General features: G+C 44.3%; 2 protein-coding genes across 2 annotated transcripts in view; both read right to left on the reverse strand.

Annotated features, from left to right (window-relative positions):
• Positions 1-14,534, reverse strand: part of LOC141121716 (uncharacterized) — a 278,834-nt gene that overhangs the window by 158,454 nt on the left and 105,846 nt on the right. The gene's annotated exons all lie outside the window — the stretch shown is intronic.
• The window catches only part of LOC141121690 (uncharacterized), a 187,011-nt gene continuing 181,008 nt past the window's right edge, over positions 8,532-14,534 (reverse strand). Inside the window, exons 4-5 of the mRNA XM_073611396.1 lie at positions 14,351-14,474; positions 8,532-10,371 (exon numbers count right to left, since the gene is read on the reverse strand). Coding sequence (XP_073467497.1) covers positions 9,461-10,371; positions 14,351-14,474 — 1,035 coding nt within the window. The 3' untranslated portion in view covers positions 8,532-9,460. The remainder of the gene's footprint in view (positions 10,372-14,350; positions 14,475-14,534) is intronic.

Here is a 14,534-nt window from a genome sequence, read left to right on the forward strand (position 1 = left end):
CTTCATCCTCTGTCTCTCTTGTCACCCCTCTTTGTGCAGTGGTGCCGGATTTTCAGTGTTATCACACGTGGTTATATATTTTCTACCAGCTGCCTGTCACCTCTCTCTGAAAATTGATCCACCACAGATCACTTATCAGAGGGGTGGTAAGGGCTGCTGAGCCCTAAAAGCTGTAACTAGATAACCAAATCCATAAAACATTTTACTAATGAGTGAGACCCTCTTGTCTGCGTGTCTGTCCAGCCTTTCTCAGCCAGGGTTCCTCCAGGGGGTTCTAATGCTATGTACACACAGGCGGACTTTTCGACTAGACTGGTTCGACGGACCGAATCCGGCGGACAATCCGATCGTGTGTGGGCTCCATCTGACCTGCAGCGGAGTTTTTCGGTCAAAAATCTGACGGACTTTAGATTTGAAACATGTTTCAAATCTTTCCGACGGACTCGAGTCCAGTTGAAAAATCCGCTCGTCTGTATGCTAGTCCGATGGACGAAAACCCACGCTAGGGCAGCTATTGGCTACCGGCTATCAACTTCCTTATTTTAGTCCGGTTGTACGTCATCACGTATGAATCCGTCAGACTTTGGTGTGATCGTGTGTAGGCAAGTCCGTTCATTCAAAAGTCCGTTGGAAGTCCATCAAAAGTCCGTCGGACCAGTCCGGTCCAAAAGTCCGCCCGTGTGTACGCAGCACAAGGGTTCCCTGAGAAATTAAATTTCTGTCTTTCAGTCTTCCCACTGATGACAATGTAAGAATATCCTTCTCCTGCTGATATAAGGGGGTCCTTCTCCCATTGGTCACCAATGTTAGGGACCACTACACTTACCACTGATATAAGGGGGTCCTTCTCCCATTGGTCACCAATGTTAGGGACCACTACACTTACCACTGATATAAGGGGGTCCTTCTCCCATTGGTCACCAATGTAAGGGTCCAATACACCTCCTTCTGATATAAGGGAGTAATTCTCCCAGTGTTCATTAATATAGGGGGGTCATTCTACCATTGGTCACCAATATAAGGGACCACTATACTGACCATTGATATAAGAAGATCCTTCTCTCATTGATCACCAATGTAAGGAACTGTGATGAACCCCCATAGCCAAGTCTGTCCACCATAAATGCTTCCTCTGTCCAGTACCACACGATCCAAGATCCCTCAGAGCACCCAGTCATTAGCTGTAACTCATTGTAGGGTGAAAACAGCAGACTTTTTTTTCAAAACACATGTACAGAGAGGTAACACTCAGGGACAATGCCTCCTCCCCTGGATTCAGGACAGGGTAAACTGTCCAGTCAGCAATAAGAAACACACAGGCATTCTAACATTTGAACAATAGACCACCTTATCAGCAGGGAGGGCTGTTGGAGGAATTTCCCCCTCCCCTCTCTGCCATGCCCCGGATTACATGCCAGGAACACAAATACCAACATCCATCCCATAATACACTTCTCCTAGGCAGACAAACACCACAGAACAATGGGACACATTCACACCACAAACGATCACAGCAAAGAGTCCAACAGCATGAGACAACACACAATATATACAACATTCCAGTGTGGCTGTACAGCGAGGCTGACTAGCACAGATCAGACTGGGGTTCTCGGTCACCCTGTGCCCCTAATAGACACAGGATGATTTACACATAGGAGGGGCCAGGGGAGCTGGACAAGGAGTTTCCAGAGCTCTCCAGGGTCAGCTGTGTTCCATAAGCCCCCCACCCAAAGTGACTCCTGTCACAGGGACCAATACACCTACGTCTGATATAAGGGAGTCCCTTTGGTCACTAATATAAGGTACCATTACACTCACCACTGATTTTAGGAGATCCTTCTCCTATTGGTCACAAGTGTAAGGTATCAGTGGATCCCTCTCACATTGGTTGACAATATAAGGAACCACTACACTGACCACTGCTGTAAGAGGATCTTCTCCCATTGGTCACCAATGTAAGGGCCTACTACACTTACAGCTGCTATAAGGTGGTAATACTCCCATTGGTCACTAATATAAGGGACCATTACACTGACCACTGATATAATGAGATCCTTCTCTCATTGGTCACCAATGAAAGGGACCACTGCACTGACCACTAAGGATGAACTCTGGGTTTAGACTGAACCCAGGTTCACACAGAATTTGGCTTGTGTAGCACCCTCTAATGTGTGCTAGTTGGTAGTGTAGGGAAATGTATTTTAGCTCAGGGCTAAGCCTGGGCTGTGAATCTGGGTCAGGGTTCAGTGGGTTAGGCTGGATGACTCATCCTGACAGCTCTTTTGGTGCCTCCCCCTGTTTTCTGAGACATTGGAGAATGTTCTAGACATAGTGGGTGGAGGCTAGGAGAGGCTATTTGGAATATTTATGAGGACTTCAGCCAATCCCCAGGAAAGGCCTGGTAGGGGGGCAAGCCACCTCATAAATAGACATGGGTCATGCCAGTAGGGGCAGTCAGGTGTAAAATGGAGATGGAGTGTTGAGTGAGGAGACTGTTGGTGGCCTTCAGGGGTGCCTCCTAGTCTGGGGGGGTGATCTTGGGCCTGGGGCTCGGGTGCTAGAAGGATCCTGCAATAACACACAGAGGAAGCCCTTCCAGGAGGCATGGGAGCAAGGAGAGAGGACAGCTGAAGCAGGAGATCTGAGAGTCAACCTGGTGGGCTGGTGAGTGTCGGTCTGGGAGACTGTGGTGGAGAAGTTGGCCTGGAGGGCTAGTGAAAGGGGCAGCTACAGCCAGGTGGGTTGGCAGTGCTTGAAGAGGTGGTGCCGGGATCACTAGTCACAGGAAGAGTAAGGCAAGCTGAACACTGAAATTTTGCTACACATCTAAGGGGCCTAGAGTTCCTGCCTATAATGGGCCATTGCTTTTAATCTGACTTTCAGATCTTTACAGTGTTCCAGCTGGGTTCTGCAAGCAAGAGTGTGCTGGAAGAAGAAGTGGAGCTGTATATAGAGACTGTATATATGAAGAGTTCTCCTGAAGTCAAGTGGGCTTCCCATAATCTTCCATTCCTATCCAAGTTGTTATCCCTCGATAAATAACATAAACAAAGTTGCAGACTGTTCTCTGTCTCAAGTGCCTGAGAAAATTTGGTGTGCCTGGCTGTGCAGGGTGGGAATCCCAGTTCATCTGTGGTTCTTAAGGGGGTACGCTACACTTGTTTGTGGTTTCAGTGAATGGGTGTTTGGCTGAGTCAAACCTCTGACTTCTGTCTTCCTTTTCACACAAATATGGCAGCTTCTTACTCAAGCTGGTTGTTAGGGGGCCACAACTGCCGCTGCTGGTTACCCCCCTTTAAAAAATTCATACTAGACACCAAATTTTAAGAAAAGACCCTATGCAAAAAGTGTGGTGTACCCCCCCAAAATCCATACCAGTGGATACAATGATCCGAGCATACAGCCTGGATGGCCAGAAAATGGTGGTGAAGATAGTGGTGGGGGGGGTTGTGCCTCACCTGAACCATACCAAGACTTAACTTGGGGAGAGCATCTAACCAAATCCATTCCCTCCTGGTTGGAAAAATGTATGAGCTCATATCAGGGAACATGAGGAATCTGTATGACATAAGACTTCCCCAATAGTAGCGGAAGAGGTGGTGTCAGTCCTCTACTTACCAGCTCGGTGAGTCTGCTTGGGCAGAGGGTAGACTCCCTTACGCGTCCGACTCGCGGCCCCTGGTAGAGTATACAGGAAGCACAGGAGTGCGGAGTGGTATGGGAGCCTGGTGCAGGAGTCCAGATGCCGGAAAAGAAGTGAACTTCAAACAGCAGGCAGAAATCAGGAACACTGGCAACAGGTGCTGAGCAGGAGCAGAGCAGGGAAGTCTGGGTACAAGCTGGGTTCGGAAACAGGCAGGCAACGAGGTACAGTGGAGTAGGCAGAAGAGTAGTCAAAACAGGCAGAGGTCAGGTGCGGGCAGAGTTCAGAGGAGTCCAGAAAACAAGCCGGGTTGTCAGGAGATCAAAGCACAGGCACAGGGAACAGGAACCAGGCACGGAAGAGCTGTTGATCAGGCAGCACCGAGCAGAGTGTGAAGCAGGCCTAAATAGGCCGATTGGCGCCAAGCGCCACGCACATGTGCGCTCCGACGCACGCGCGCGCGCATGCCCCCGAACACCGGCGCGCGCACCAGCACCCACATGAGTGCACAGACCAGTGCCCACAGGCACACGCGCGTGCAACCGGGCACCACTGCGCACACCTGGGGCAGCGGGAACATGCACACCAGTGCCCACAGAAGCTTGCACACCAACGCGCGCCAACGCGCACTGGCGCCCAACCAGGTAACCCCTCTGACAGGTGGTCTGGTGACACTGAGAAGTCAATGTCTGGATCTCCATCATTGGAAACATGGCGAGACAACAAATACAGCGGGATGGTGGAGGAGCTGTTGGTGTCAGTGTGAACAGAACACGGGATAAGACATGTTCCTGACCCCCACACTCTATACACAGGGCTGTATATGACATGTTCCTGACCATTGCACTCTATACACAGGGCTGTATATGACATGTTCCTGACCACTGCACTCTATACACAGGGCTGTATATGATATACTCCTGACCACTGCACTCTATACATAGGGATGTATATGATATACTCCTGACCACTGCACTCTATACGCAGGGCTGCATATGATATACTCCTACCACACTCTGGTCTATTAGTCACGGTTATTTCTAAACATCTGACCTGTAAAAACGTTTAAAGCGTCACCTATAAGCAATTTTTGAGTACCGAAGATTGTTTAGCACCAACACACACAGTTTTTTTCATTCAATATGCAGATTTTGGGTCTGAAGACAGGACTGTATATGACATGTTCCTGACCACTGCACTCTATACACAGGGTTGTATATGATATACTTCTGACCACTGCACTCTATACACAGGGCTGTATGATATACTACTGACCACTGCACTCTATACACAGGGCTGTATATGATATACTTCTGACCACTGCACTCTATACACAGGGATGTATATGACATGTTCCTGACCACTGCACTCTATACACAGGGCTGTATATGACATGTTCCTGACCACTGCACTCTATACACAGGGTTGTATATGATATACTTCTGACCACTGCACTCTATACACAGGGCTGTATATGACATTTTCCTGACTGCTGCACTCTATACACAGGGTTGTATATGATATACTTCTGACCAATGCACTCTATACATAGGACTGTATATGACATGTTCCTGACCACTGCACTCTATACACAGGGCTGTATATGATATGTTCCTGACCGCTGCACTCTATACACTGGGCTGTATATGACATGTTCCTGACCGCTGCACTCTATACACAGGGCTGTATATGACATGTTCCTGACCGCTGCACTCTATACACAGGGCTGTAAATGACATGTTCCTGACCGCTACACTCTGTACACAGGGCTGTATATGACATGTTCCTGACCGCTGCACTCTATACACAGGGCTGTATATGACATGTTCCTGACCACTACACTCTGTACACAGGGCTGTATATGACATGTTCCTGACCACTACACTCTGTACACAGGGCTGTATATGACATGTTCCTGACCACTGCACTCTATACACAGGACTGTATATGACATGTTCCTGACCACTGCACTCTATACACAGGACTGTATATGACATGTTCCTGACCACTGCACTCTATACACAGGACTGTATATGACATGTTCCTGTACACTGCACTCTATACACAGGGCTGTATATGACATGTTCCTGACCACTGCACTCTATACAAAGGGCTGTATATGAAATACTCCTGACCACTGCACTCTATACACAGGGTTGTAAATTATATACTCCAACCACACTCTGGTCTATTAGTCACGGTTATTTCTAAACATCTGACCTGTAAAAACTTTTAAAGCGTCACCTATAAGCAATTTTTGGGTACCAAAGATTGTTGTTTAGCACCAACACACACAGGTGTTTTCCATTCAATATGCCGATTTTGGGTCTGAAGATTAGATAAAACCCCCAAACTTATATTTTCTGAAAGCAGAGGCCCTGGAGAATAAAATGGTGGTAATTGTTAAGGTGTTCCTCGTACACAAATGTCATCTTCATATCCGGGTTTATTTTCTACTTTCCTCCATTTTCTATGGTGTGATCTTTTCTACAATACTTTGTTATAACAATGTAACACGTTGTGTATTGTATTGTACACAAATTAATAATGATTCCGCCTCCACATTCCAGACAAGTCATTTTCCTGACCAATTGGATTTCTACCTTTTTAATATTTTATTGATTTCTTTCTGCACTCTTGTTAAAATAAAATTTATAATAAAAAAAAAAATTTTAACATGTGTGCAAAAAGAATGCGAACAGCTCTGGCAGTAAAAGGGTTAATGTGAGCTAGATGGGATCACTCTGCTGTGGTCACACTCTGAACATTAGAGCTCCCCCTAGCTGCAGCATGGTAATAACATTGCTAGGAGGTCTATTCATTTATCTGCTACATACTTCCCATCTTTATATAAACATCTCCTGACATTTAGGGGTCTATTCATAAATAATTTGTATAGCAATTCATTCCTTCTGTGTGTGCATGGAGGGAAAAATTTATGTTATTAGGATATTTGCTGGTTGAATGATTTCCATTGATTTTAAATGTAAAATACCACATTTGACACTAGATTGAGATAATTGTTATTATACATAGCGCCATCTAAAGCCCAAATTACATAATTTACAAGTACAAAATGCAAGTAGTATTTTTCATTTTATATCAATGGTTAGCTTTATAGTGTTGGTTTAATTAACTTATGTCCATTCATGTCTACCGTACTCATAAGTGTATAACTATAATCTTGGGTATTAGTATGAAGCCATCCATGCCTGATGAAGGAAAGTAATGCGTCTATTTTTAAGAAAATGTTGGACAAATATGACAATCATTCTTCCAGCTGTTACACATTCTGGGTGCGATTTAACACAGTGATTTCCTATGATCATCAGCTCCATCCAGTGGCCATAATGAGTTATTTTTCCTGAAATACCTCAAACAGCAAAAATAGTGCAATACTGCATTATGGCCACTAGATGGAGCCAAGAAAATCAATGTATGAAATAAAATATGACCGAAACTCATCACATCTGAATGAATGCTGGTCACATTCAGCTAATTTTTTTTAACAGACATCTAAAGGTTTGTGAAAGCTTACATCACAAAATGTACTCAGCCAATGAGAGGTAATGACTCCATTTTTATTTTTCTACTGCTATCAATGGCCAACACAGTACATCACTTCATCCATGTCTTTGGTGATCTCTGATCTCCTTATGAACTGTTTCTTACATGATGAAGATCAGCCATGGAGTATATCTGAGGTGTATATCAGGGTGTGCTTCTTCCCCACATGAGAGCTGTGATGTCCAGAAACATTCATATAGAAGACATTTCCCGCACTCAAGGCACTAATACACCTCAAGGGTTGTGTGGGATCCCTGATGTACAGGAAGACAGGACTTCAGTGAGGAACAATTCCCTCACTCAAGACAAGAATATGGCTTCTCCCCCGTGTGAGATCTCTGATGTTTGTAAAGATAGGACTTCTATGAAAAACATTTCCCACACTTAGAACAGGAATACGGCTTCTCCCCCGGGTGAGATCGCTGATGTATGACAAGGTCTGATTTTTTTTTAAAAACATTTCCCACACTCAGGACATGAATATGCCTTCTCTCCCGTGTGCAATCTCTGATGTGTGTAAAGAATGGACGTTTTTGAAAAACATTTTCTGCACTCAGGACAAGAAAATGACTTCTCCCCTGTGTGAGATCTCTGTGTGGAAACATTGGACTTATCTGAAAAACATTTCCCGCACTCAGGACAGGAATGTGGCTTCTCTCCTGTGTGAGATATCTGATGTGTGTAAAGACTGGACTTCTGTGAAAAACATTTCCTGCACTCAGGACAGCAGACAGATTTTTTTATTGGATGTTTTATAGAAGAAAGTAGAAAAAAGTTTTTTTTTTCAAAATTATCGCTTTTTTTTATAAGACAAAAAATAAAAACCGCAGCGGTGATCAAATACCACCAAAAGAAAGCTTCATTTGTGGGGAAAAAAAAAGACATACATTTTTTTTTTTTGGGTACGTCATTGCACGACCGCACAAGTGTCAGTTAATGTAACGCAGTGCCGTATCGCAAAAAATGGCCTGGTCTTGAAGGGGGATAAATCTTCCAGAGGTGAAGTGGTTACCTACTGCCTGGAAAGTTTCGGCAAGGAAAGCTTTGTCAGTACACCTGAACCATCCTAGGGCAGCCTAAGATGAATGTGTTCCCCATTCCCACAGAAAGATTCTTCTCTTGTACAATGTCAGAACAGGTTATGTGTTGATTATCCAGGATCAGACGTTCCCACAGAAAGATTCTTCTCTTGTACAATGTCAGGACAGGTTATTTGTTGATTATCCAGGATCAGACGTTCCCACAGAAAGATTCTTCTCTTGTACAATGTCAGGACAGGTTATTTGTTGATTATCCAGGATCAGACGTTCCCACAGAAAGATTCTTCTCTTGTACAATGTCCGGACAGGTTATGTGTTGATTATCCAGGATCAGACGTTCCACGCGCTGAATGATCAGGAATGACTGCTGTGGGCTGGGAACCACCACGGCCGGGATCGTCACTGACGGACATACCGCCATCTTTGTAACGTTTGCGCCATTTAAATCTCTTCCTGCGGCTGAGCATCTCATCCCAGTACTGTGCTGGAAGTCTTCTGTAGATATCTGCGGGTTTTACACCTTCATTCACAAGAAACACCATCACCACACGCTGTTCCACGCACGCTCCAACACTGTTATCTGCCATCTTGAATAACAAACTCTGGACTGGCCATGACATGTGCGCTGTCCATCAGTAATAGGACACACTTACCACTTACTACTGCATGTAGTACCACCACGCTACCATCCCTTATTATACCTGTAAAATGAAAAGTCCTGATTTGACTTGAATGCCCCTTGTTGTACAATAATGCATTATGGCCACTAGATGGAGCCAAGGAAATCAGTGTATGAAATAATATACATCCAAAATTCACCATGGCTGGGCGAATGCTGGTCACATTCAATCAACTAAATAGATCTCTAAGCGTTTGTGAAATCTTACACCACAAAATGTACTCAGCCAATGAAAGGTAATGACTCCATTTTTATTTTTCTACTGCTATTAATGGCCAACATGGTACAACACTTCATCCATGTCTTTGGTGATCTCTGATATCCTTATGAACTGTTTTTTACATAATGAAGATCAGCCATGGAGTATATTGTATATCAGGGTGTGCATCTTCCCCCTATGAGACCTGTGATGTCCAGCAACATTCATATAGAAGACATTTCTCGCACCCAAGGTGCTAATACACCTCAAGGGTTGTATGGGATCCCTGAATGACAGGAAGACAGGACTTCAGTGAGGAACAATTCCCTCCCTCAGGACTGGAAAGGGGCTTCTCCCCCATATGAGATCTCTGATGTGTGTAAAGACTGGACTTCTGTGAGACAATTCCCTCCCTCAGGACTGGAAAGGGGCTTCTCCCCCATATGAGATCTCTGATGTGTGTAAAGATTGGACTTCTGTGAGGACCAATTCCCTATCTCAGGACAGGAAAGGGGCTTTTCCACCGTATGAGATCGCTGATGTTTGTAAAGATTGAACTTCAGCGAAAAACATTTCCCGCATTCAGGACAGGAATACGGCTTCTCCCCCGTGTGAGATCTCTGATGTCTGTAAAGACAGGACCTCAATAAAAAACATTTCCCGCACTCAGAACAGGAATACGGCTTCTCCCCTGTGTGAGATCTGTGATGTCTGTAAAGACTGGACGTCTCTGAAAAACATTTCCCGCACTCCGTACAGGAATATGGCTTCTCCCCCGTGTGAGATCTCTGATGTTTGTAAAGACTGGACTTCTGTGAAAAACATTTCCCGCACTCAGAACAGAAATATGGTTTCTCCCCCGTGTGGGTTCTCTGATGTGCGTAAAGATCAGACTTCTGTGAAAAACATTTCCCACACTCAGAACAGGAATATGGCTTTGCCCCTGTGTGAAACATCTGATGTCTGCAAAGACTGGACTTCACTGAAAAACATTTCCTGCACTCTGGACAAGAATACGACTTCCTCTTATCTGTTGGAAGGACGGCACCTTCCCTCACAGTCTGAGGTTCCTCAGGATAAGAGGAATACGATGGTCCATCTACACTGTGTGGTGCCGGATGGACATTTGAGGAAGCCAGGTTTTCTCCTGGACTATACTGTGTGATGTCCTCATCTTCTACTTTATAGTCTGGAGACAAAGTGAGACAATCCTCTGAGGTTTTCCTCATCTCCCGTCCATCTACTAAAACAGAAACAAAAAGATTATTACTAGACATGAGCAGATTGGTTCCCCTAAACAAGGACTCCGCCCACCTCAGCTATGTCTCTGAGGATCTTAAAATTCCACCCTCAATGTGGAGGGGAGAAGGAGCCTCACCACTCACCTTCATAGTAAATGGGTCCTCTGATCTCCTACCAGTTCATTTCTTTAATCATGGAACTTAGTCAGAGAGTGAGGAAACAACGAGAACTGTCTTTTATAGGAGTGACAGTGATGAGGGGATTATAGGATGAGTGTCCCCACCCCCTCTATCACTCATTGCCATCTTCCCAACACAAGAAGTCCTGCACTTCCTTATTTAGTCCATGATTTAGTCATGAATAACAGCGGGGCTGAGCCCCACCAAAGGTCAGAGAGTGAGGATGGGGCAGAACAACCAAGATTAAGACTGGACTGATCCTGAAGACCACCATCATTGGGTTATTGACTCCTCAATCATTATCACTTTCTGTTTAAGGTTCCAAAGTTTGAAGATGTTATCACATTGTTATCAACATGTAAAAGTCTGTGCTCCAATCAAATCATCAGATATAAAAATGTCCAGCTGGTAGAAAATGGGTGTAACAAAAGAGAATACAGATTATGTTTATATATAGCAGTGGGTAAAGGCGAGAGAGCAGAATTCAGGACGTGTAATGTACAAAATATTATACAAATATAAGACACAACAGTTAGGTCTTTACAGTATCAGGAGTATGTAATGTACAACATAGAGTATATAGTGAGTACGTAATGTACAATATAAATTATATAGTGTAATGGTCAAGACTAGGGATGGCCGAACACCACCCTGTTCAGTTCGCAGCAGAACTCCCGAACAGGGGAAATGTTCTAATCCGAACGGCGAAACTCATTGCAGTGTATGGGACCCAAACATGAGAAATCAAAAGTGCCTATTTTGAAGGCTTATATGGCCAAAAAAAGTGGTATGGGGGTCTGAATACTGTCCTAGGGGACATGTGCCAATAAAAAAAGAAAATTAAAAAAAATCTTTTTTCAGGAGCAGTGATTTTAATTATACTTACCCACTTCAATACAGGGCACTTATACACCTTCCTGGCCAGGCCAATTTTTAGCTTTCAGCGCTGTCGCACTTTGAATGACAACTGCGCGGTCATGCGACACTATAGCCAATTTTTATCATTTCTTTCCCAGAAAAAGAGCTTTCTTTCGGTGGGATTTGATCGCCACTGGGGTTTTTATTTTTTGCGCTACCAATAAAAAAAAAGACCGAAAGTTTTGAAAGAAAAAAAGGTTTTCTTTGTTCCTGTTACAAAACTTTGTAGATAAGTAAGTTTTCTCCTTCACTGATGAAACTGCACTGATGAGGCAGTACTGATGGGCACCGATGAGTAGGGATGCCATCTCATCCCTTTAAACCCGAACACATATTAATTACACAGGTTCTGTGGCTGATTAAGGTGGTAATTAAACTCACTTGGTGCCTTATCTGCATTAAATCAGCCTCAGAACCTGTTTAATTAATGTATCCTGGATTAAAGGGATGATGTGGCAACCCTACTGATGAGGTGGCACTGATGATGAGGCACTTATATGCAGCATTGATAGGGGGCACTGATAGGCAGCACTGGCAGGCATCACTGGTGGGCACAGAGTGCCATCCTTAATGGGCAACCCTGGTGGTCATGGGTGGGCATCCCTGGTGGTCATGGGTGGGCATTCTCAATGGGTCTGCACTGATAATCAATGTGCTGATTATCAGCACATACCCCCTCTGCCAGGAGAGCAGCCGATCGGCTCTCCTCTACTCGCGCCTGTCAGTGTGAGTAGAGGAAAAGCCAAACAAAGATTTGGGGGGCACACCCTAAGAGATGCATTAAAGATGGTGCAGCCATAATACCATACATACATAAATGACATTTAACTCCTGCAAGGCTATTTAAAGCACCTGAACATTTTCAAAATGTTCAGGTGTTTTAAATAGCCTTGCAGGAGTCAAATGTCCTTTTTGCATGTGTGCGCTGTAATATTTTGTTCTGTCTGTATGGTCTTATGGCTGCACCATCTTTAACCACTTACGGACCGCCCGCCGCAGTTTTAAGTCGGCTGTTTGAAGGACGATATCGTTGTTATGGCAGCAGCTAGCTGCCATAACCCCGGTATCCTCTTCTTCAGCGGGCGGTCCGCTACAAGATAAAAGTGGTCTGTGCGGCGGATTCGCCGATACGGTGCCCTCCGCCGCCTACCAGAGCCGCCGGCAGCGGTGGAGACGATCGGATGGCCCCCACCCGTCTCCATACCACTGCTGGGCGGAAGCGATGTCAAAACATCACTACCGCCCACAGCCCTTAAAGGGCCATTTTTTTTTAATTATATTTTTAAAAGACAATTTTTTTTAATTTTTTTTGTATTTTAGTGTAAATATGAGATGTGAGGTCTTTTTGACCCCAGATCTCATATTTAAGAGGTCCTGTCATGCTTTTTTTCTATTACATGTTTACATTCCTTGTAATAGAAATAAAAGTGACAATTTTTTAAAAACAGAGTAAAAATAAAAAATAAAAGGTGAAATAAGAAAAAAAAAGCTTGTGTGCAGAAGCGAACGCATACATGAGTAGCGCCCGCATATGAAAACAGTGTTCAAACCATATATGTGAGGTATTGCTACGATCGGTAGAGCAGGAGCGATAATTCTAGCCCTAGACCTCCTCTGTAATTCAAAACATGCAACCTGTAGAATTTTTGTAAACGTCGCCTATGGAGATTTTTAAGGGTAAAAGTTTGTTGCCATTCCACGAGCAGGCGCAATTTTGAAGCGTGACATGTTGGGTATCAATTTACTCGGCCTAACATTATCTTTCACAATATAAGAAAAATTGGGCTAACTTTACTGTTGTCTTATTTTTTAATTAAAAAAAGTGTGCTTGTAAGACCGCTGCGCAAATACGGTGTGACAGAAAGTATTGCAACGACCGACATTTTATTCTCTAGGGTCTTAAAAAAAAAATGTATAATGTTTGGGGTCCTAAGTAATTTTCTAGCAAAAAAAAAATGATTTTAACTTGTAAACAACAAATCTCAGAAAGAGGCTCGGTCCTTAAGTGGTTATTGCATCTTTTAGGGTGCGCCCCCAAATCTTTGTTTGTCTATTGTATGGATTCTGACCAAACCCCTTTGGGCTGAAGCACCCCACTCCCCAATCATTGCCTCTTATTAGTGTCCACCTGTGTTATAGGCCTGGTATGGTTCAGGAGGGGGAGGGGGCTCATTCACCCCCACTTTTCTGACCTGCCAGGCTGCATGCCCGGATAAGGGTATGGTATGGATTTTAGGGGAGACCCCATATATTTTTTTTTTTATTTGGCATGGGGTTACCCTCCAAATCCATACCAGACCCAAAGGGATTGGGGGTGACCCCACGCTGTTTTCTTCTTTGTTTTTTTTACCGACACTTTATATATTTTTATTGTTCAACAGTCAGCGGGAAAACCCATTGACAGCTGATGACTCATCGGTTGTTAAGGACACTGCGACCGGCTTCCCGGCCCAGCTCCTTAACAACCAGCTTACACTGCGCCCTATCAGGGCGCAGAATGCACTATGCAAGGCTCCGTGCATTGCAAGGTGTCCGTTGAGGCGAAAACCCTGCAAATTTGGGTTTTTGGCGAATGGCAGGCAAATGTTTGGTCCAAACTCATCCTCTGGCTGAACCGTTCACCCATCCCTAGTCAGGACACATAATATTGGTATTCAGTAATCAGTGGAAGCTTAAATGTTTACTTGAGACAAGTTGCAGAGGTCCCACACAGCACAGAGAAGGAAGATTATCCGACAGAAATATACAGGAATACAGGATGGGGAACACAGCTCAGGAAAGTGACCAGGGGATTACAGGCTGATATCACCCAGTCCTTGCCCTACTCTGGACCAATCAGTGAGCAGTATGGGTGGAGGAATGTATTTAATGTTAATGACCCACCTGTGCTGATCTCATTAAATGTCCCCGTTATTCCATCCTCCTCCATAGACTGCTGATCATCCCTCACATATCTCTCTTCTTCTTCTGCTTTAACCTCAACTTTTATAGCTATCAGATCTTCACCCTAATCCAAAAAATTATACAAAAGATTACTATTAAAAAGGGTTGATCTTCTGATATCACA

Source organism: Aquarana catesbeiana, unplaced genomic scaffold, assembly GCF_042186555.1.
Source record: "Aquarana catesbeiana isolate 2022-GZ unplaced genomic scaffold, ASM4218655v1 unanchor228, whole genome shotgun sequence".
Classification (NCBI taxonomy): Eukaryota; Metazoa; Chordata; class Amphibia; order Anura; family Ranidae; genus Aquarana; species Aquarana catesbeiana.